This window comes from Letharia lupina, assembly GCF_014066315.1.
Source record: "Letharia lupina isolate WasteWater1 chromosome Unknown contig_26, whole genome shotgun sequence".
NCBI classification, from domain to species: domain Eukaryota; kingdom Fungi; phylum Ascomycota; class Lecanoromycetes; order Lecanorales; family Parmeliaceae; genus Letharia; species Letharia lupina.
The window spans coordinates 401,822-424,954 of NW_023502995.1; the positions used below are offsets into that span (position 1 = coordinate 401,822).

At 49.3% G+C, this 23,133-nt stretch overlaps 8 protein-coding genes across 8 annotated transcripts; 4 read left to right on the forward strand and 4 right to left on the reverse strand.

Annotated features, from left to right (window-relative positions):
• Positions 1-1,458: 1,458 nt before the first annotated feature.
• Positions 1,459-4,432, reverse strand: HO133_006776 (uncharacterized protein; the record flags this gene model as incomplete). Its single annotated transcript, XM_037297673.1, has 3 exons — positions 1,459-3,932; positions 3,987-4,293; positions 4,403-4,432. The coding sequence occupies 3 exons, from the start codon at positions 4,430-4,432 to the stop codon at positions 1,459-1,461; spliced, it is 2,811 nt and encodes a 936-aa protein (XP_037147109.1).
• Positions 4,433-6,076: 1,644 nt separating this feature from the next.
• Positions 6,077-6,487, reverse strand: HO133_006777 (uncharacterized protein; the record flags this gene model as incomplete). Its single annotated transcript, XM_037297674.1, has 2 exons — positions 6,077-6,153; positions 6,304-6,487. The coding sequence occupies 2 exons, from the start codon at positions 6,485-6,487 to the stop codon at positions 6,077-6,079; spliced, it is 261 nt and encodes an 86-aa protein (XP_037147110.1).
• Positions 6,488-8,169: 1,682 nt separating this feature from the next.
• On the forward strand, positions 8,170-10,095 carry HO133_006778 (uncharacterized protein; the record flags this gene model as incomplete). The annotated part of the gene is made up of 4 exons (XM_037297675.1): positions 8,170-8,234; positions 8,288-8,700; positions 8,850-9,092; positions 9,236-10,095. 4 exons carry the CDS (start codon positions 8,170-8,172, stop codon positions 10,093-10,095), a joined length of 1,581 nt encoding a protein of 526 aa, XP_037147111.1.
• A 1,517-nt stretch (positions 10,096-11,612) lies between these two features.
• Positions 11,613-13,412, reverse strand: HO133_006779 (uncharacterized protein; the record flags this gene model as incomplete). The annotated part of the gene is made up of 10 exons (XM_037297676.1): positions 11,613-12,047; positions 12,111-12,172; positions 12,244-12,308; positions 12,369-12,448; positions 12,503-12,620; positions 12,668-12,784; positions 12,858-12,999; positions 13,062-13,098; positions 13,160-13,189; positions 13,251-13,412. 10 exons carry the CDS (start codon positions 13,410-13,412, stop codon positions 11,613-11,615), a joined length of 1,248 nt encoding a protein of 415 aa, XP_037147112.1.
• Positions 13,413-15,358: 1,946 nt separating this feature from the next.
• HO133_006780 (uncharacterized protein) lies at positions 15,359-17,372 on the forward strand (the record flags this gene model as incomplete). The annotated part of the gene is made up of 3 exons (XM_037297677.1): positions 15,359-15,645; positions 16,897-17,089; positions 17,139-17,372. 3 exons carry the CDS (start codon positions 15,359-15,361, stop codon positions 17,370-17,372), a joined length of 714 nt encoding a protein of 237 aa, XP_037147113.1.
• A 778-nt stretch (positions 17,373-18,150) lies between these two features.
• Positions 18,151-19,755, forward strand: HO133_006781 (uncharacterized protein; the record flags this gene model as incomplete). Its single annotated transcript, XM_037297678.1, has 6 exons — positions 18,151-18,377; positions 18,508-18,881; positions 18,959-19,383; positions 19,441-19,494; positions 19,552-19,605; positions 19,663-19,755. 6 exons carry the CDS (start codon positions 18,151-18,153, stop codon positions 19,753-19,755), a joined length of 1,227 nt encoding a protein of 408 aa, XP_037147114.1.
• Positions 19,756-20,664: 909 nt separating this feature from the next.
• HO133_006782 (uncharacterized protein) lies at positions 20,665-21,632 on the forward strand (the record flags this gene model as incomplete). Its single annotated transcript, XM_037297679.1, has 3 exons — positions 20,665-20,960; positions 20,986-21,346; positions 21,384-21,632. 3 exons carry the CDS (start codon positions 20,665-20,667, stop codon positions 21,630-21,632), a joined length of 906 nt encoding a protein of 301 aa, XP_037147115.1.
• A 301-nt stretch (positions 21,633-21,933) lies between these two features.
• Positions 21,934-22,532, reverse strand: HO133_006783 (uncharacterized protein; the record flags this gene model as incomplete). The annotated part of the gene is made up of 2 exons (XM_037297680.1): positions 21,934-22,304; positions 22,343-22,532. 2 exons carry the CDS (start codon positions 22,530-22,532, stop codon positions 21,934-21,936), a joined length of 561 nt encoding a protein of 186 aa, XP_037147116.1.
• Between the last annotated feature and the right edge of the window lie 601 nt (positions 22,533-23,133).

Genomic DNA, 23,133 nt, shown 5'->3' on the forward strand with positions numbered 1-23,133 from the left:
TGTTGTTCCTTGGCTGTACTGCTCTGGTGTAGAAGGGATGAAGTTCTGCAGACAAATGTGTCAGCACGATCATTGTTCTCTTCAGGGCCGCCTTCACGTCAAGGAATGCGCTCACGGGCTGTATTATACTTCCCTTACGGGATTCTTCCGCTAGTCGTCAAGATTCAACAAAGTGCTCCAGCGCCTCCAGAACCATCCGGTCCTCATTGTCATTAAGCATCAACTCTGTCGTCCTGGTCTCGCTCTGGCGCATGCGCGTTTCTGAAGCTGCTGAAGGGGGCACTTCTCATCCTTTGGATCGGAAGAATTATCATAAGCACAGGAAACAATAGGTGTGCCTTATGAGTGGCCGGTGTGATGGTCAGAGAGACTCGAGTGTGGAGACAGTCTTGCTTTGAAGGTGAGCGCCGCTGGTGTGCATTGCTAAGGTGAGGGTTCGTTAAGGTACCTTAAACACGGCATTGCGGCCCCGCTAGTCCTCAATCCGGTAAAACCTCACTTTATGTTGAAGTACAGGCAGTCGGTAGCGGAAGAACGTATGGCCGATTGGCTATGACCATTGAATAGGTAATGACTGTCTTGACTACCAAGAAGAACAGAAGAGCTTGAAGGCGGCCGTGCTCCAACCTACTTACACAAATATGCCCGGGGATCGGGTCCCTGAGTGCACTTTTCGATCTGATTTAACAAATGCCAACTTTTCATAGAGTATCAAGAAGATAGAAGATCGCTAAAATCTCTCGATATTTCTATTGAACTGTTTCTCAAATTTCATTAAAATTTGGGTAGAGTTAGCACTACGTCTCAGTGAAGTAAGCCTCGGCTTCGAGTTGAACAGAATGGTCTCCATTTCCCTGTCGGTGTCATAGAGTCTGAGCTTCGCTTCACCTTCACGATCATTCTTGGGCAAATTATATCTTCATACCTAAAACCATGGATTTCTTACGTTCTTATACCCCTCACCAAAATTGAGGGTCCGAATTTGTGAAATGCTATTCCTCTAGGGTAGGGAAATATACTCGTAAGTTGCCGTTAACTTGTAGGTGTTGCTGTGCCTAAGTCTGTAGACCAATAGGAAAGTAATTAGGAGTGTATGCGAGGGCCCTATTATCTAGTTGGGTAGAGCACAGGTAGGCTGAGAGGCCAAAAATACATAGAGATTACCAGGCTATGGGCTTAGGGCAGGCTACAGGCTAACTACCTCAATCCGCTCCGAACCTCCACCCCAAAACCTCGCCCGGAAACCCCGCCCCTTTCCGACGACAACGCGTCCCATAAGGAAATTCCAGAGTCGCGATTGCGTTCACGTTGATAAGGGGCCGCATTTAGTTAGATCTCGAAAGTAGATCCTTAGGTAGCAATTTCAGGCCCCTATAGTAACTTACAAAATCATACCTCTGTAGATGGCAACATACAAACTCATACCCCTTTGGGATTCTGAAAATGTAACTTGCCCGATCAATCTGTGACGGTCTCCTTCGTGGACCTGAGTATCGGTAACATTTCGTCCACCAGGACTTTTTGCTTCTGCAATTTCTGTGCTTGGTGACGGAATTGATCGTAGATTGCTCGGCCCTCCTGAATTAGCTCATCGATTTCAACTGGTGATGGTTGCTTGTCATGCCGTTGAGCGAGTGCTGCAGCGATAGCTCGACAGTCTTCCTCGAAAGACAGGCCTTGGTGCATCTCTCCGCCAGAGGATGAAACTGGGACTGGCGCTCGATCGTTATCATCAACTGTTACTGGAATTCGCTGATCACGCTGACTCACGCTGAGCGAGTCAAATGGCAGAGACATGGTCGAGATGCTGCCCGCAGTCTCATCTGAAATGCCATCGGTAGCGACCAGACCCTTCTCAGGACTCGATGACTTAGGCAGTCGGCATCTCTTGCGTGGAGATGCGTTACGGCCAAAGACAATTGCACCACCATCATGGAGCTTCACCGGACGATTAGGATTCTGATCCACTATTTGCTGCAACCGATTGCATCCCTTTCTAGACTCATAATCGCATGGACCCCATGGATTGCTTCCAGATGGTCGCGACCAATAGCATTTGTCCGTCAACTTGCGGCCTTTGTCTCCTCCATTGCAATGACGTGCCAAGTCTTTCAAAGATTGCACAGAAGCCACTAGGTAATTCTCTCCCGAAGGCATTGGGTTCCACTTGCGACAAGTCTGTTCCGGCTGAGCTGGGCGAATTGGAGCAGCTATGTTCCTGCAGAACAGAAGCAACACATCAGGATGGTTGGCTATGGAAGTGACCCATCTGTCATTGGAGTTCTTGTGGACTGATATTTCCTTCCTCGATGTGTTGTCTCTTCCGTCAATCATATCGGCCATGTCCCATCCGTAAAGCCTCGGCGACTGAACCCTAGACAGCAGGTATGAGACTGAACTGGATGACTGTGATCGATCTTTTGTATCTCTGCAGGCTCTGAGTAAACGGACAGAATCCTTCACGATATCCATGAATTTCCAAGTCGATGTGCCACCGGTGCGCTCCAAATCAAGCGACTGGTGTTTTCTGATTGCGTTCATTGCAGCGCTACCCCCATCTTCAGCTATGGCTGCAGACGGTAACTTTTCGATTTCATTTCTTGCAAGGTCTTTCCTTTCGAGGAACCAAGACCGTGTCATGTGCAGCACCACACTGATCTCTGGCACTAGCCATGCAAGACTGGTGGCAACGTCATACATAATCACCGCTGTCCCCCGAGACAAGTCCAGTACCTTGTCGAAGTTCTCCCGTTCTGCCATCCTGGCGACTGTGGTCTTGGTGAAGCCTATCTCGCCAGCAGCTCCGAATCCAAAAGCGCCCATACCGGCGGTTCCCATATTGACAGTGACCTTTTTTTGCCAGAACGCCCGGCTTGTCTCAATCAATGCGCCCGACACATCTTCTGAACGTTGCGGCTCAAACATCTTCGTCCCCAAGTGAATATTTGCAGAGTCGCAGAAGCCTATAAAGGACCGTGACATTCTAATTGAGTCGAGGCCGACATCCTTCCAATTCGCTACATAGGCGACAGAAGACAGTGCTTGAAGTATCCGCGGATCGTCTGGAACGTCACATGCTACTAAATGCCATTGGATCGAGCCGAAGTCCACGGAAGCTTTCACTGGATACAGCAGGGTTGACCATCCCTTCATAATGGTGACGTCTTGGATATGGACAGGATATTGGATGCCCGCAAGAGGAATGATCGCATCTAAAGACATTTCAACTCCCACTTCACTGCCCCTTTGAGGAATCGGGAACCCATGAGAGATGACGCCACCATGTAACAACGATGGCCAGCATGACGCATTACTTTCGGAGGCTTCCTTGAGTGGCAATGGTGACAACGAAAACCGGTCTGTGTCTTGATTGTCGATTTGAAAATGCGAGTACATTGTCTTATCTGAGTCTCGATCTTTTCTCGTTTGGAAGACGCCCATCATCCAGGCCAATTGCTGTGCTACTTGAACAGTTTGTCTTTTAGATCCTTGGACTTTGATCTGGGGACCTCTTGAGCGTCTCACTTCAACTCCGAAATCTCCGTCAAAGGAACTGAACGTTTCGTAGTAACAACCTATTTTGTCTTGTTTCATTGCCTTCTCTATGGCACTTAGAGTGACCATCCCCGTTTCTGGCCATATCTTCTCCACGTACTCTTTACTGGTTGCGGCCCATGCAGCATCAACCGAGCCAGTGAAAGTAATCATAGAGCCTAGCCTCTGCGATTTGTCCATTTCGTCCTGGAAGTACGTGTGGTCCCACGCAACATCGAAGAATGTCTCGCCCAGATCCACAAACTCTAAGGAATCCATAACAGACTCGATGTGCTGCATTGGGTTGTCGGCACTGAGACAATTGGAAAGATGCTGTCGAATGCGCTCGAAGACGGTCTTGGAAAGGACTTGATCCCTCACATCGTGCAAACGCAAGACTTATACAGGTCATTTGTGTCAAGCTTACAAGTCTAGTTCGAATCCGTGCCTACCTTGACCATTGTATGCTCTCTCAACACCATTTAGCTTTGAGTACAGCCACTCACTGAGAACTTCGTGGTTGTTTTCAAGATGGTGACTAATATCATGTTTTCTTCGGCCCTCGTGCGACGCTGCCTTCTTCCATTCCTGTCCACATTGCTCTAGTAATCGGCCTAGGATGGAGGAGAATGTTGCGTGATCGTATTGATGAGCAGCTTCTTGCAATCTGCTCCGAGAACGGGCATCGGAAAGCAGCCAAAAGCCAAGGCTGTCGATGGTAGAGTCGACCTCAAGTTGCGCCTTGTGCCAATCAATTGTCTGCCGAGGCTAGATTGGTCTTCGGGAAGGCGCATCGTGGAGATTAATAGCCTACAGAGTCTCAGCGAGTTGAGGGAAACCCATTGCCAGAGATAGGCTTTTGACTCACATCGGCTGAGCCAACTGCAAGCCAAGACATTTCTATACAGCCTTACACCAAGTCTAGTTCACACAAATGTAGTTATAAACTTCACACTCGTTAAACTTTGTATAAGGAAAGATGAATTCATGGCCAGGAAGGTGAAAAGGTTGACAAGTGTAGAAGACATTGATCTTGTTAATAGCGGAAGGCTGAAGCCGACTAGTTGCTCGGGTCTAGAACAGGGCGGACCGAGGCGGAAGGTAGTAGCACGGGATCTAGTCCTACTCTCGGAAGGCGGCCCTAAGGAATCTCTAGGGGACCGGGAATACTCCTATTAGCGCATACTTTAATATGAAGGCTTTAAGTAGGAATAGTGATGTGATTTTGGCTTTGCAGTAATTACACTTTATAGTAATTACACGTATAATTACTGTAAGATACATAAGCCTAACGATTACGCTAGTAGGGTGCTAGTAGATACTTAATTAAAAAGCTTACTTTCTTAATACTTAAGACTTAAAAATAAGAATAGATATTATATTAAAGGGCTAGTAATTAATTAGATAATTAAATTCTATTATTTCTAATTTAAAATATATCTTATTTCTTTATTTTTAATCTAAATATAGATATATATAAGTATATTTAAAAGAGAAAGTTAGAAAAAAACTTTAAAATTCTTAAATATATCTTTTTTAATTTTTTTTCTTTTATTAAAGTTATAATAATAAAATAAATTTATAAAGTTATAGATTAAATTATATACTTTTAAATAATATAGCGTAGATAAAATTTAATATCGTATTTATAAAGATATACTAAAAATTAAGATTTTTATTTAAATTATTAAGTTTACGAGAAGAGTTTCTTGAATAGAAGCTCTCGAAGAGCTCTTAAAGAGCTTTTAAAGGGTTAAAGGGGTTTTAGAGAGTCTCCCTCTAAGTATATTAACTATCTCTCTCGATTCTTAAAGTTAAACCCCTTAAATTTTTTTAAATCTTTCGAAGTTCTTTAAAGGCTTTTTAAGGGTTTTTATCGAAGGACCTATTAAAGTAAGCTCGAAATTAATTAAATATTATTAAAATCATTAAATTTTAAGCTTACTTTAATAATCCCTTCGATAAAAGCCCTCGAAGAGCTCTTAAAGAGCCCTCGAAGGGTTCGAGGGGTTTTAGAGAGTTTTTCTAAAAATTAAATAGTTAAAAACTAGTACTCGGCAAGCTTTTTACTATTGGGAAGCCTGCGCCCCAGCATATATTATTTGGCCTGAAAGCCTTCTATTGGGAGGTACTATTTTCGAATAATGTACTCGCCTTGAGGGTACTCTTGTGAGATTTCTGCCATAGCGTATTCAAGAAATGAGGCTATATACATCTAAGGTATGTGTGTGATGTAATAGGACGTCTTTCAATGCCTCGCTCGCCTTAATATCGGACTCATCGTCGCCAGCCAGCATATCTATAGGCTCCGGTGCAAATAGATAAGCAAAATTTCTTTGTAGAGAATTACCAAGACCATGGATTTGACCAATCAGAAGGCTTACATAAGGATTACTAAGTGTTTCATATGATTTACACGCTGTCAGGACTTTCGCGTGTGGACCTCCGTACCGCTCGGGATTTTACACAGCACAGTCCACCACTTCAAACTCCAGTCTACTGCCAGGGGCCCTTATAATACGCTTGCCCGTCGTTTTCTCTCCTATACCATCGCCTTTGCAGCCTTATCCGTATCGTCTCCACGGTCAGTCGTGCCCCGCAGACGATGCTGTGTCATGCCTAGCAACTCTTAACTCTTACCCTGTTATGATCAAACCGTCGCGTTACCATTACTATACACTCCGACGAGACCATGTGGACGTGTGGATATGATAAGCCGTATGAGGGTTGCTCGGACCGCCTGCAGATACATCTAGAGGCTAGATTGACCCAGAGGGAAGACATTTGAGTACGCCCAAGATTCTCGGCTCGGCGAGCCACCCCTCATCCCATTGCTGACATTGTATAGTCGATCCTCACGATCCTCCCTTCCCGGCGCTTTGGCTTGTCTGATGTGGACGACAGTCTTGTATGCGGCTCGAACGCCTTCCCCTCCGGCCATGCCCTCGGCCATTGCGAGACTACAAGTTCTTACCCCTACCGTCACCCTGCCTATCCTCGATGCGCGACACATAGAGAGTCACTGTACGCAAGCCATTCTATGATTAAAATCGGCTTGATCGTCGCCAACCGTCATCGCCCCCCTGGTTTTGGGCACAGATTGGTCATACTTCTCCCAGACACACACCGCTTTTCCACATATCGATAAATGGCAAAGTAGGGAAGACGAGAAAGATGGGCTACACAACGACGGATAAAGGCAAGAATGTTGTGATCCCGAGGTATTACTATCAGGAGTGTCGCCTGTCACAATGGCGTCTGAGTGCGTTGGGCAACGCCCGGCACTTCAGTGTCGAGGTGAGGACAGAAAACCTACTACGAAACATTGGTGGAGACCTTAGACATGTACCGATCTCGTCGCCCGCTTGCCATTAGTCCCATGTCCTCAGCCAAAGCAGTGCATCGTTTGCCCATTCATGGCGATTGCGGATCCAGTGGACGTTTCATTCTCCTACGACACACCGTTCAAACCTGCTGTTGGAAGACTATCCGCGACTGATCGGCTTCCTTTATTCCATACGATCCTCAGGACGCCCAAGCAAATTACTTGTACCTTATACACGCGCATCACCCTTATACCCGTCGTTCTTACGTGGCAGTTGGAGTCAGTCTACATCTGCACTGCTAGGCCATTTCCCGAACCGCGATTCATCCCAGTCCAAGTCTGATGTAATCCTTTGGATGCTCTGTCCATTTTTACGCATCGCATAAGCGTGTTTGCCTGTGGGTTTGCGATCTCTGGTGACACTATCCTGCAGAAGCCGAACGCGAGGACCTCAGGACAGAAGACCGAGAGAGATCAAGGCGCTGAGTTTCGACTCGACGGCGCGAGATGCACAACTAGTCATCGTCGTCCAAGCACCCACTGCCTTGGTACCCGGGTCGTTTGTGCCGCCAATGATTCCCACTCCCACTCATGTGTCTCTGTCATTGTCACATTTAGCACTGAATTGAAATTACGTAGGTGCCTGCTGGGGAGCCATCGACCGGGACGCAAGCTCAACTAACTTCTGCCCTGCTTGATTGTTGACTGTCATTTTCCGCGCGTTCTCGCCAAATCTCTCCCTTTATTTTTTGTGCTGCATCTCTTCGCCGGTGAATGTCCAATACTCGGCAAAGTGGAGAACTGCATGTTTCGGCATGGGGAAGTAGTTCGGGATATTCTTTACGTTCAGGCTAAAATGTAAAATCTCTTTTTAGCCTGATTTTCTCCGCAAAGCCCAACTTTCCTAGATAGCGCAGGACGTTCATCACTGGCTACCCCGCACTTTCTCCAGACCAGTTGCCAATCATCATTGGTGTGGAGTAGTCGTTATCATGCATAATCATTCTACGGGGTCTACCGCTTTCGCTGCAAAAGGCTTAGGATTATCGTTGAGCGTGCCGAATGATGCGGATCGACGTGGGGCACGAAGATGAACATGAAAAACATATGCCCTGGACATTGTTATGTGGGGTTATTGTTTATCGGACATACTTATTTGCCAAGCTCGTTTCGTCTCTTCTCTTCCTATCTTTACTTTTCTTTTTTTCACCACTTCCCTTTCTTTTGGATTGTCTCTATCATTCGAAAAGCCTCGCACAGCTTGTGGCTTTCTGCTCAGCACTACTACTTATCTCTCACTCTTCTCCAACATGCATATGCCAAAAATATACAATGTCTACTTCCTGGCCATCATCGCCACGGTTGGCGGCATGCTGTAAGTTCCTCATGCTCTTCCCATTCCAATAAGGTCTGGCTCATACTTCCTAGCTTCGGTTTCGACATCTCCTCCATCTCCGCCATCATTGGAACGAAGCAATATGTGGCTTACTTTAACAATCCTTCCGGTACTACTCAAGGTGGCATTGGTGCCGCCCTTGCTGGCGGCTCAGTGATTGGTGCCATAATGGCAGGTCCCGTATCCAATCGCATCGGACGGCGTGACGCCATCGCTTTTGCCTGTTTTTGGTGGCTGCTTGGGACCGCTATACAAGCGGGCTGTAACGGTATTGGCATGCTGGTTGCCGGTCGCTTCATAAACGGTATCTGCGTTGGTATCACGTCTTCGCAGGTCCCAGTGTATCTGGTCGAGATCACGAAGAAAGAGAGGAGAGGCTCTATTGTTGTCATTCAACAGTGGGCCATTGAGTGGGGTATCTTTATAATGTATTTTGCTGGATACGGTATGCTGCTTCCTACTCATTGTACCTGCCTTGATGCTGCGATCTATGTTCTGGTTATGCTCTCGGGACAGCTGGGTTTGACTTCCGGCATCTGCTAGAAGCCTGGAGTTCCTTGAAGGATACTGTGCTGACCCAAGAATCTTCGCTAGGCTGCTCATTCATCGCTGGGACGAACTCGTTCAGGACTGCTTGGGCTATTCAATTCATCCCATGTGTCTTTCTTCTAGCTGGTCTTCCGTTTCTACCGAGATCTCCACGCTGGCTTGCAAAGGTTGGACGCCTCGATGAGGCCATCAAGATCCTTGCCCGCATTCAAGCTGGCGGGGATGTGAATGATCCGCTTGTAGTGGCTGAGTGGGAAGAAATCACCACCATCCTAGCGGCTGAGCGAGGTAAGGATCCATCAGATTCATTGTCTACGACTTCCATGTCCCGCCCTCTGTTATGACAACCCTGTGGAAACCCGATTCCTTAACGCTGGGTTTATACCAATATTGTCTTAATAGTTTATATACTAACTCAAGCTTTCTCACAGCTGGTCAACAAGGCTGGCGCCGATTCTTCAAAAACGGCATGTGGAAGCGTACCTTTGCAGGAATGTCTGTGCAAGCCTGGCAACAACTTTCCGGCGCAAACGTCATGACCTACTATGTAGTTTATATCTTCGACATGGCCGGCCTAACGGGAAACATCGGACTCATCTCCTCCGGGATCCAATACGCCGTCTTCATCCTCGGGACAGCGGCCACATTCTTCTTCATCGATGTGACCGGCCGTAGGCCCCTCCTTATTTACGGGGCCGTCGGTATGGGTATCTGTATGTTTGTCGTTGGGGGTGTACTGGGCTCTTATGGCACTCCGCTTCCGAACGGTCTCAGTGGGAATCTCAGCGTCAAGGTCCAGGTGACTGGCCCGCCTGCAAACACCGTCATCGCTTTCTGCTATCTACTGGTGCTTACATATTCCATTACCTTGGCGCCTATCGCCTGGGTCTACGCCGCCGAAGTATGGTCCCTCGAGACCCGTGCCACAGGCATGGCCCTCGCCTCCATTGCCAATTGGCTCTTCAACTTCGCCATCGGCTTCTTCATCCCGCCCGCCTTTGAGAACATCTCTTGGAAACTCTTCATCATATTCGGCGTACTGTGCTTTGGCGCCGCGGTGCAGGCGTTCTTCACCTATCCGGAGACGGCGGGCAAGACGATTGAGGAGATCGAGATGTTGTTCAGCAAAGGGGCGATCAAGCCGTGGAAGACAAAGCCAGGGAACAGTCTGTTGGACGCGAAGATTGAGGAGGTCAAGGCGCAGCACAAGGGTATCGGGGATGTGGCGGGTGAGAAGACTGGGGTGACGCAACAGGAGTATACGCAGGAGGTGCAGGCTAAGATTGCTTGAAGGAGGATCGTGCTGCGGCGGAATCCCCGTGAGTAACGGCGAGAAAGACAATGCAATGTGATTAAACTGAACGACGCTGGATGATCAACAGCCAGCAATGTGGTCTGTTACGTAGTGAGCGCATAACCATACTTATACCATCACATCTATCACAATCGAGCGGTGCCTAACGTCCGTCCAATTCCAACATTCGTCAAGATGGTTTCCCTCGCTGAGAGCTTTCAGCTCAGCCGGCGTCGCGGTCTCGGCGGGATGACCGAACGCTCCTATTGCACACCTGGGCGGTGCCATCGGTGGGTAAGTGTGTGAATTACTGAGCATGCGGAGGGTTCACGCCCGACCCATCCGTCATCACTATAGCCACCGATCCCGTACCCCGGAATTCAATTAGAGAGGTCACCATTTGGAGATTTAACCATTGCAGTTGGGATCGCCCGGTCGATAATCGTCAGCGCGGTCTTCTGCTTCTGTTCCACGAGCTGTCGTGTCAATAACAGGCTCGCGACCCCGAACGTCCACGTGAGCGCGCTTATTATCGTTGATAAGACCGCTCGAGATTGTTCTGTTTGGTTGGAAATCCTCGCCATCTTGACTATTCGCGATGGATGGGAAGCTTCTCTGTATCGCGATTAGCGTTTGGATCATGCGGGATTCTGGCAGGATGGATGGGTGGGAGAGCGGTGGAGGGTCGTGCGTGGGAAATATTCGGACATCGCGGAGAGAGAATCGCGGGGATTGGGATTCGGGCGTCGCGTTGTGACTTTGGGTTGAGTTCACTTATTTGTTGTTATCCCTGCATGATATGCCGCAGGATGGCGTATTACCTCCTCAACGGCATTTCCATGTGTTGAATTTCTTGTGGCTTGAAGGGTTGAAGCATCTCGGTTCGTGGCAGGCGAGGCGGGCCGATCGAGCAATGTGCGTCTGAGGGCTTCGTTTTCCAACCGGCTGTTCGGGGTTTCCTGTTGGGCCTTCCGTCTCGATCGGCATTGCTTCATGCATTGTGCCTGTGCGGGAGAAATAGTGGGAAGGACAGCCAGTCGTTGTGTCGTGCCGGTGTGTCACTGTCTTTAGATGTTTCCGCGGGGATTTGGAAGGAAAGGATGTGTCTTTGCGTCTGGGATTCGACTTCCCAGGCCGTTTGGTGGCTTTTGAGGCACGGCGGTCACAGTGCTTCGAATCGACATCCGAGCTCTGGGTCACGGCGAATCGCTGTTGCTGGCGGATTAGTCGTGGAGATCTGAGATTATGGGATTTTGGTTGCATCAGCTAGCTGTCCAACTCTTTAAAATTTCAGCGTGCCCAGCTATGGACATGAAATCTGGCCCCCTCACTTCCCTAGACTATATTGGTACTTTTCGTCATCATGTCGCATGTCTACCCACCCTAACCCTCACCGTGTGCCTGCACAGCCAGCCCTTGGGCATGTTGCGTCTCGGAACCCAAACGCCTTTACCTCATACAACCCCGTTTGGGCCTAAACGCCGTTCCATGATCACCCACGCAGCAGCTTGTTGTCAGTACAACCGGTCATTATAGTCCAACCTCTTACTGCTCGAGAGGAAAATCTCGGTCTTGACCCGTATGACTCCCCGCGGCGGTTCCACGTCGCTCATCCGCTCCATTTCAACGCCGTCGCCGTCGGCCTGTTGTCCTCGTCCCCCGTACACGGTGACGTTGTGCCCGTCCATTCCGTGGTCGTATACCCGGGGCCCCTTTGGGTCCCGCCACGGCAGCCTTTGCGTCTTGGGGGCGTTGCCGTCGTGTTCTTCTTTGAGTCGGGCGAAGGTGGTCGGGTCGCGGTTCTTGCGGCTGGATTGGTTGCTCTTGAGGACGGAGGAGGAGGTGGTGGTGGTGGTGCTTTGGAAGGTTTGAGAGGCGGTGGCGGCGAAGGAGCGGTAGGCGTTGTTGTCGAGGAGGAGGGTGAGTAGGGGGCGGAGCGATGGGAGGCACTATGAAGGGTTCCGAGTCAGCGGCGCTTGAAATTGGAGATGGGGGATAACAGTAATACTTACGGCCCCGAGAATCCCCGCTATGGGCTCCACAGCAGACCAGATTGAGACCCAGACAAAGTTCCCTAGATATGGGGCGTCAGCCGAAAAGCAAGGGATTTTGTAAGAAGAAAGATCCTGGGCACGAGAGACTTACATGTGACGTCAGATGGGTCAGCTCTTGAGAAGCTGATGATTCGAACAATACTGACGATGCAGACACTGTCATTTCGATGAGCGGAAGATTTTGATGGAGGGCGCAAAGTGGTTATCTGGACTTACAACCCTGCAGTGAGGAAGATACCGGTTAAGATACTTTTTTGCCGTGTTGAAGTCCGCAGACGCCACAGCAGAGGTACGGGCTTGACGAGAGGTCAGAAATTGACTGACTATCATAAAGACTGGACCGATTTTACCAAGCAAACGATCATGAAGTCCAGTAGGGTATTGACGGACCCTGATACGGCCAAGTTGTTCTTGGGGTTTATGCAATAGCCAGGTAACTCAAATTCCCAGAATTTCCGAATCGGACGGCTGATATGTCAGTCAGTCCCGGGGGAAACTGAATTAGGGCTACGTACCATTGGAAGATGATGAGTGTGGAGACCGCCGTGGTATACATAACAACGACGGTGGTCATGACGATCAGGATGAGTCTCAGCTCTGCAATTGGAAATATGCGTCGATAAAATGCCAGTCTAAGAGAAGTAGGAGGTCGGTCAGCAAACGAGAAATTTAGTAGTGAGACTTGATGATTAAAGAGTGGCCTACATGGTAAGCTTGGTTGCACCGGTGGCCAAGGTAAAGAAGAGCTGGAAGAAATAGAGAGTGTGAAAATAGCCTGTGGCAGCCTCCATGGCACCCGCTTTGCCAAAGACGTAGATGTGCTTGCCAAAACCAACGTGTTTGACAGCTAGATTCATCGTCAATCACATTCCCCTGTATGCTCGCTCGGAATTGGAGAATCCAACTTACCGACAATACTACAGATGCACGGGGCGATGGCAAGAAGCTGTCCGCCGAAGTTTAGATGGCAATGTGGGTAAGTATGGAGAGTAGAGTCGGCAGCGTACCAATGCTACTATTATCAGCACATCATCCCACTATCATGCAACGGATCTGTCAGTGGAACTTCCTTTCGCTTCGGAACATGATGGAGCTCACCCAGAAGCCAGCACGAGCCAGATGCCTCGAGGTCAGACGTAAGATAACGAAGGTGGAGGCAAGAGCGATGAGCGCGATCATGGTACCCAATACCTTGCCGCCTTGGTCGTCATGCAGATTGAGTCCCGGCGGCGGGCCAGGCATGCTGGGTGGCCCCGACATGGTTTGGGTTGATGAAGATGCTGGGGTTAGATGGTAATTGCAAGGTCGGACATGTTGTTATTGTCGATGTTGTCGGAGATGAAGTGCGTCAGACAATAAGAATGGTCAGGATGCAGAAGAGAGTGAGGGCAGGAAATGGTGGGTTTAATCAAAATGATAATGGCGTAAGTCAGAGGTTCCAAGACCAAGCTCGATCTTGGGCGGAAAAGGTAGATACGGAGTAGAATCAAACTGTATCTGACATGGGAAGTCACTTATGTATTGATGTATCAGAAATTAGTATCAGAAATTAGAGATAGGGAATCAAATAGACTCTCAAGCCAAGGTACTGGTGGAAGTTAAAATGCATTGCCCCGCGAACTATCTGCCCGTCATTGTTATACAATTCCTAAGGTATATATATAATACTGTAATGATGTAATTAATTGAGGTGCAGGGAGGAAAGCTGAAGGATTAAAAGAGAGGATCTTGCAGGGTTTCAAAAGACAAGCCATGGCACGGTCTTTCAACATCCAGACGCAGGAGACCGTAATCATGTTTCAACATGGACAATTGATGATGATGATGGTGGTGGTGGTGATGATGATGATGATGATGATTTGTTCAAATTATACGGCCATTAGACATTTCATTCATTTAAATTCCAAAGGATGCCGCCATTCTGCAGGAGTTAGGTTTCAAATGGCGCTTCAAACATCACGTCCGGACTCGAAACTCCTCGAAACTCAAGCCACGCCGCTTTCTCCCCTTTTGTCTTCTTCTCCTTTTCTGCGCCCTAGCTAGTCTAACCTTATTTATCACACATAGCCGTGACCCAGCCATGGGCAAGACTTGACGATGGAACGCCATTTGATTGGAGGAGAGGGGAATTCAGGAGAAGATTCCGCCTCTTTTTTGCTTTCAGTGGCGTGACTGTGCCCCGCTGATCTGCGACAGAGGCACGTGCGCCATATGTAAGGTGCATCTTAGCGATCAGGCTACCGGATGTCGAAAACCAAGTGTGAATCTTAATATCTTAGGGTTAGGGTTAGCAAAGAAATATGTATTCAAGGCAGAGCACCGAAGATCAGCTTTTCGCTGCAACTAATGCTCTAATCTAATCATCGTCCCCCACTTATACCCTTGTCTCCTCAAATTGCATCTCTTCTCCTTCTTCATTCTAAGAACCTGACGAAGAAATGAAAAAAAAGGTCTTGCCAGATGGTCCGGAGGTCAGATCTTCCTAGTCACGCAGGGTCTGGGTGTTCCAGTCATCGACTCAGCCAAGGAAGCTTAACAGCGAAAGCATGCAATCGGGGAGGTTGCTGCCAAACCTACATGTGACACGAGCGAAGTTTGAGGTCGGAAGGTATCTGCATTGCCAGCCGTTGGCCTTGATGATGGCTTGTGTACAAGATCAGCAAACCGGACAAAATGCTGACGTAGGGAAAGCAGGCGCTGTTCAACAGAGAGAGCTTAATTCGTGGCTTTGAGCAAAAGGATAAGACCGTTCGGAGCCAAAAAGCTGGCTCCCCAGCAGCCCGAGGACGATGAGCAATCTTGTTCCTGGGATTTTCCCGTCGCATGTACACTTCCATCTCGGTTGTCAATCTCTTTATCATTCATTATTGTGCGTTAAGTGCAGTAGCCTTCTATCCCATGCGATTTCTTCGTCGCAAACAAAGACTCTCCCGAAGACTTTGCCGCTAGCGAAACGATCAAGGTAGGCCTGAAAGGGGAACTGATCAAGAAAGAAGCTGTGATACGAGCAAAACTTATACACATAGAGGAGTGGGAATGAAGTCCATGAGTACTCCAATCTTTCAACCTCCCACGAATACCGCTTCCGCAGACAAATGTCCCTTTCACACCACCACGTAATTTCCCAACAAACTCAAAGTCCACATATACCGTACCATCAGATTCTTAGATCCTCAATCCAGTCACTTCTCCACCAGGTGAGCACCATGGCACCCGCGCCCCCAAAATGTGAAAAGGCCGTCACCAGGTACGACAACAAAATCACCCCAAAACCCGCCGTCAAGTACGAACCCACCTCCACCCCCACCCCCAAACCCAAAGGTAAGGCCGCTCGCAAATCTAAGACCACGGTAGGCCTCGAGTCCCGGCCGAAACTCGGCTGCGTTACACCCGAGCTCACCAAGGCGCTGAACCATATGGCCCGTGGCTTTACGCCGATTTCTGACAGGAAGCTCATCGAAGAGTTTTTCCGCTATCATCGGTACCAGTTGAGGTAGGATCTTGGTTTTGAGGCTACGGGATTATGAGCCTGGATTTATTGGTGATAGGGCGGGTATTTTTGGTTATGATTGGTATGGAAATGCTCTTGCTTCAATACATCGCAGCAGAGTATGCCATGGTATCAGCCGTTCATACTGTTGTTGGCGGACAAGTTGTGGTCCAAGTTTTCTTTGAGTTTTCTCCTCTCGCTTTTGTATAGCACTCAGAAGGTTTACTTGAGTGAGTGTTAGGATTTGCGGATGAAAATTGTTTACCTCCTTAACCAAATGGAATCAATAAGTCCCCTGGGGTCCTGACCCGCCCGCGCCAGCAAGACCGGGTATACAGCGCGCATAGCTTGATCTCCATCACCAGCAAAGAGCTAGGTAGGAGATGACTGTGATTGAGGCTACTTTGACGAGGAGCACTGTGTAGTCGATCCTCACTGCGTTCAATTAGTCGGCTACCTGCAAGCAGCCTTGTGTCTCGTAGGTTCGTGTCGTCGCGACGAGATGCGTGCGAGTGTTCACCGGTGGTCGGCGTGCTGGGTCATACGACGAGAGTTGTGCTGAGGATACTTGTTCTTGAATCGGCCTCTGACATGGCCATGAACTCTGCGGCCTCGATGGAATGCGACAGCAGCAATCGGGTTGAGTAGGTGAGTGGGGCGGACCAGTTGTGGTTCTGTGTAGGATTGTTCTAGAAACTAGCCTGTCGACTGGACTCGGACCCTCCGTGAGCTGGACGGCGCAAGTGAAAGAGACGCGGCAATCAGATTGGTGGCTTTGGAACGGAAGGATCGATTAGTACTAACTCTGTGCTTACGGACGTCGGCATCTCTACTTGTCAAATGCCTCACGTGTTATCCGTACATTCCTAAACGCCGAAATGCATGAACTCGGCCTTCATATGCATCTTCAAGGTTGTCTGACTACCTTGTCATCAGTTGCAGCACGCCACAGGGACCCATTTTCGGGATGCTGGTAGGTCCCGGCGACAAATCGTGCACCTTCGTAAGCACAAGGCTGGCGATGCTCGGCACGCCCTCAGCAGCGGTGAACTGCTTACCAACGCGCTGCAGCCAGTGACAGGATAGGGAAAAGCGGAGATTGCAGACCGCCCTTCAAAAAAATACGAGACATCAACGCGCTTCCTCTGAATATATGTACAACATACCAGAATAGTCGACATGAGACTCCACCTATAAATCGAACAGTCACATCAAACAGAAATAACGAACCACGGCTGAGAAAAAGTGTCTCAGGAGTAACACTGACGACGAGAGCAGAGCCGATAATGACGGTCGCGTCCAGGTCGCCTCTGAAGAACTCAACAATGTTGTAGACACATCGAAGTGGTTCAGGGAAACGGCCGAGATCCCACCTCAGGCGCAAGCACTATTAGAGCAGTACTCCGGTCTTGTACCTGAGCAAGTAATCCCGCATGTTACTGACCTGGTAAGTGGCACTAAGCACAGTCATACCCAGACCTATCAATCTTGCTCAGACCCATCTTACCGGCGCTCTGAAGGGAGGAGAGCGACGTGGCCTATCCAATGATACGGCCTTCTTTCTACACGGCCTTGAAAGTTTCGACAAGTTCTGGCAAGACCTTGGAGCTGCCTCTGGGAGCAAATTGAGGGTAGATGCGAGAGCTGAGAAGGCAACGGAAGCGACATTGAGCCTGCCTTGGAGTACGCCTGACGATAAGATGCTTGTCTTTACAGTCAGAAGAGAATAGCGCGCTAGTAAATGGCCGAATAGCAGGCGACGCGATTCTTGCAGCAACCTCTCCACGGGTGGCTAGGTTTTATAGTAGATACATTGAAACCACGGACACTGAGCTCAAACAATCATAACGTGCGCGGAACAAGATATATTTGAGCTGAAAAGTGTAAGAGGACTAGACCAGGTATTCCGCATGATTTCACAGTATTGTTAAAGATCAAAGACCAGGAATCGGTACCTCTGGCGAGAACCTGGCAGAAATCGTCCTTTTTACCAAGTATGCAGTACCAATGGTTGGGGCATATGGTCATACGCATGATAGGAACCTCTTCTTTCCCCGTATCTCTCCTGGAGCGTTTGATCATGACTCAGTCAAAACAGTATTCGATTGTCTTATGGGGGCATGATACCCGAGACTACAAGGAGATGGCATTGGATCCAGTGAGAGGGGGTGACCTACCTTGTCCACCAAACAGCAATGCTTATGCCTAAGTCGAAGTTCATAGCGAAAGAGGATATAAGGTAGAGTTCTAAATTTAGCGACGGGGCAGTGTTAAGGCTGCTGCCGAATAGGAAGTGGTGGAAGTCTAACTACTCTAGTGCTGGTTCCTAGTGCTTAGTCAGTCCACGTTTCACTAGAGTACCTCAGCTGGCTTCAACTGCTTCATTCCACTACAGCCTTCACATCCTTCCTTTTCCATAAGTGTCAGTCACTTTCCTTCTTTCCTTCTTTCTTTCTTTTCCTCCCCATCTTTCCACCTCTCTTTCATTACTTCCTCCTTCATCAAAATATGGACTACCTCAATCAAGCTGCCCAGGCATATGCCCATCAGCAAAGACCTGGCTCTCAGGCCTCGGGTCCCCCTCACCAAGGCCAGCCCCAAGGCCAGGGTTATTACCCACCCCACCAACCTTCTCCACAACCTCATCGCTCCCCTGCTCCACCGCAGAATGCTAACAATGGCCTCCCGCCGGGCTGGATCGAAGAGTGGGACGCGCCAGATAACCGTTACTTCTAGTACGTACTCATAATCCCCTCTCTCGATCCTCAAATGGATTCTTGAAACATTGGGTTGGAGGCACTTGCTCTTCAGACATGAGCCAAGACTCAACATTCTCTTCATCATGAGATGCTGACTTCGAATCAGCATCAATCAGCGTACAGGCGAACGTACCTTCAACCGTCCCCCTGCCCCTCTTCAAGGCCCCCCTCCTTCCGGCCCCAATCATAACCTTCCTCCTGGCTGGATAGCAGAATGGGACGCCCCCGATCGCCGCTGGTTTTTCATCAACCAAAGGACCGGTGAACGCAGCTGGGACCCCCCTCGTGGACCTCCAGCCCCCGTACAGTACACCGCGGTGCATTCAGCTGGGCCGGGACCCATGGGCTCTACATATCAGCAGTCGGAAGTGATCACGCAGGCTCCACAGCAGAAAAACCATAACTTGGCATACGGGGCTGGGGGAGCAGTAGCTGGTTTGGCTGCAGGAGCATTGTTGATGCACGAAGGCCACAAAGTTGGTATGTTCAATACGGCTCTTGCCTATCCCTGTGTTCGCCTCCGAGACACCATGACTAACACTTTTGTCTCATGATAGAGGAGCACTGGGAGGGAGACAAGCATAAGTTCGAAGACGACTTCGAAGGCCGCCGCAATTATGGAGACGAGGAACGTCGTGGATATGGTGGAGGTGGGTATGGCGGCCGTGGTGGGGATACAATCATTGAGAATCAGACTTTCATTGACGATAACGATCGCTATGGTGGTGGATACCGCCGTGGAGACGACACCGTAATCGAGAACGAGACTATCGTCAACGAAGACAACTACGATGATCGTCGCGGCAATGACACCATCATTCAGAACGAGACTATCGTCGATGATGACCGCTACGGAGGCGGCCAAGATTACAATGGAACAACCGTGGTGCGAGATGATGGATACGGCGATGACGGCTACCGCAGGGACGAATACAGAGACGATGGCTTTGTGGACGATGCCGCTCGATGGACCGGGGATAAGGTATGCTGCCACTTGTGCACGTCGCCTATCAAGTATTTGCTGATGATTTCCATTTAGGTACAAGAAGTTGAAGATATTCCGGATGACGCCGCTCGATGGACTGGGGATAAGGTGCGCTTGCACTTAGGCACGTCGCTTATCAAGTATCTGCTGATGATTTCCATTTAGGTACAAGAAGTTGAAGATATTCCGGATGACGCCGCTCGATGGACTGGGGACAAGGTGCGCTTGCGCTTAGGCATTTGACTTGCCAAATATTTGCTGATGATTTCTGTTTAGGTACAAGAAGTTGAAGACATTCCTCAAGACATCGAGGGCGCTTTTGATGAAGGCCGTGATGACCGTGAGAGCTACGACGACGACCGCTACTGAGCGACAGCTACAGTTCGCGCTGATCACGACCATTCACCTACCATGCTATTTTTTTCAAGCGGGATAAAAGCGATTTACAATGTGGTTGCTGCCATTGATATCCCAGAATCCCTAGTATGCTCTTCCTGCCAGAAGATATGAAGCTCAGTTTGATTGGCCCTTCACGCGGTTTCTTTTACTACCGCAAGGTGATGAATGACTTGAACGAATCGCCCCCTTTTCTCCGAGGCCGCCATGCCAGCATTTCGCTGAGTTCGTCCCTTCAGCCCACTTTGAGGTAAATCCACAAATCGGCAGGTGGGTCCACCTGTCTAGAATATGAATTTGCGTGTGAGATATACCCCTCGACGAGAGCACGCGAGCTCCTCCCATCGTAAGCGTATCGCATAGTCAAGACTGTATTGCAATAATTGTGTCGAAGACGCAAACGGAGGTAAATGATCTAGCAAGACCAGAATGTTGCGGTAGTTCCTGATGCATTTTCTTCGGGTCGCTACTTCGTGGACCTGATCAAGCCAGCCACGCCACAAGTCATGAATCGACTTCCCCGCCCAGTATGTTCTCGATCCGCTGCATTTTGTATTATTATTTGCTGCTCTGTATAGATCCATTGATCATGTCTAGCGCACTCCCAGCACTCGACCAATCATGTCTGTCGGCTTTAAAAGCATTGGCAAGCCACCAACAACGCTTAGTCAAGGACTTAGGCAAGCAACCCCACTCCCAGTAAGGAGACATGTTTGGTACATATAATGTCTTGAATGCGATTAGGTGTAGACCTGGTTTGAAACTCCCATTCCTGCGATTCATCTTTTGTATTCATAGCCCGTTGGTCGCTGTCTTCATTCGTTTCTCCTCCGTGAAAAAGGAGTAGCCCAATCTGCTCACATTCCGCTCCGAATGCCCAAGATGGCCAACATGAAGGCCGTCGTCCTCCACCACCCCGGACCCCCTGGATCCCTCAAACTCGAAACCCGCCCAATCCCCACACCGAACAAAGGCCAAGTCCTCATCCAAATCAAAGCCTTCGGCCTCAACCGCTCCGAACTCTTCACCCGTCTCGGATACTCTCCGAACGTCAAACTCCCCCGCATCCTCGGCATCGAAGCCGTGGGCCTCGTCCACGAAGCGCCCGGCGGCGAGTTCGAAAAGGGCGACGTCGTCGCGACGTGCATGGGCGGCCTGGGGAGAGAAGTCGATGGCGGGTACGCGGAGTTTACGCTGGTGAAGGCGGAGTACGCGCGGGCCGTCCGGACGGAGTTGCCGTGGGAACGTCCTCGGTGCCCTGCCGGAGATGCTGCAGACGTCGTGGGGTGCGCTGAATCGGAATCTGGGCATCCGAGAAGGCGAAACGCTGCTGATCCGGGGCGGTACGACGTCTGTGGGCCTCGTGGCGGCGGCGATCGCGAAGAGTCAGGGGCTGGTTGTGCTGGCGACGACGCGGAGAATTGATAGGGAGGGGTTGCTTCGCGCTAGTGGCGTTGATCATATTGTTGTTGACGAGGGGTCCGTTGTTGGAAAGGTGAAGGGGATCTTTCCCGCTGGCGTTGATAGAGTCCTAGAGCTGGTCGGGTCAACGCTCACGGATTCGGTTCGCTGCGTGAGGAAAGGTGGGAAGGTTTGTCAAGGTGGGGGTGGTTGGAGGGAACAATGCGGATAGTGCGGATGATGCGTTGCCGGATGGGGCGACGTATGCGTTCTATGGCGGGGAGCAGGAGGATTTTCATGCGTTGCCGCTGGAGAAGCTGCTGGGGCAGGTGCGGGATGGGAGCCTGCCGGTGCAGATTGGGAGGAATTTTCGGTTGGAAGAGATTGTGGAGGCACATCGGGTCATGGAGGAGAATACTGCTGGGGGGAAGATTGTGGTACTCACGTAGGTGATCAATATGGGAAGGTTGGGACATTAGTTTTTTATTTTTGGCGGTCAATTGAAAGAGGTGTGCCGCAGAAACTTTGGCAGGGATTTGCCCTGACAATCTTCAAAGAAATTGGAAAGTCGGGCAGGCTGGCGTATGATACAATTGAATCGCTTTCAATGTTTATGTGATTAAAGATCTTTCCTCTGCTCTCCGTTTTGGTGCGTGAGAACGAAATCTAGTCTTGAGACGAAAAAAAGTAGTGCATCTAGTCGGGTTGCATGCGTCTATCCCACACGTGCTCTAAGATCCTGTCGCATATTCATCGCTTGCCAGCGCGGTTGACTTTCTCCCAATCCTGCCCAAGATCCAACTCGCTTGCCTCGTCTTGGTCCTCCTTTTTGGCTTCCTCTTGCTTCTCCTCATTTTTGGCTTCTTCTCGAACCTTTTTCTCCTTTGCTTCCGCGGCTGCCGCGTCCTTCTTCGCTTTCTTCTCTTTCTTCAATGCCTGGATATCTCTCTTGACCTTGTTTACTTCTGCCTTACGCTGATCTTTAGTGAGACTTTTGAGCTGGGCGATGGTAAAATTGGCTGAGAAGTTTTGCTTGGTTGAAGGCGAGATCGTGGAACCGTTATCGTTGTCAGGAAGTACGCTGAATCGTGTTCCCTGCATGTCAGAGGCTGCGGCGGATGCTACAGAACTGTCAGCTCAGAGTGTCTTAATGATAGACCTCCGCCAGGACACTGGCCTTCTGCCTGCCTTTTTGTCGCACGCGTTTGTTCTTTGGCGTTGGACTGATTTCGCAGAAGATCGCGATGCTCTGCTAGTCGGTCGTAATCCTGGCGAAACTTATATGGGCTATCGCCGGCTGGATCGTATTCGTCTGAGAGTAGGAACTTGAGATATCGTTCAGAGGCCATATTGAATCTTCTCTTTTGCGAAATTTGTTACAAAGCAAACGATAAAAGAAGGCGCCGTGGGGATGGCTTTTAAAGTGATGAAGCGCTTGTTTCGCGTTTGCTGGACATGAGTGAACAAAGGCAAGAACATTCTCGTTTGAGCTGGATCGCGGAGGGCGAACATTCTGGTGGTAGCCGCCAACCTTTCAAAGCATCTCACAATATCGATGAGTGATAGCTAGGATGTCAAAAAGGGTTAAGACAGCATCATGAAGGTTGTAACATGCTGGCTAGGTAGTGACTATATCAGCCTTGTAAGTATTAGGGTCCATACCGTTCACTGTAATTCAGTCAACGTAATGTCACAGTATCAGGTGACAAAAATCTGGATAAATGGTCTTCTTAGTGAAGCCGGATACATGCAGTATGATCAGAGCTCGTAAACGGTCTGCTGTTCAACTTTTGCCATAATCCGTCGATATGAGGATATTAATCATGGATGAGGCCAATTCCACCAAACTTTTGGAGAACAAAATGCTGAGTAATTTCTTTCTATCCGTTTCCTGCCCTGGGCCAAATAATTACCAACTATCTCCGCAAGCTATCGTAGCTGTTTCTTTTA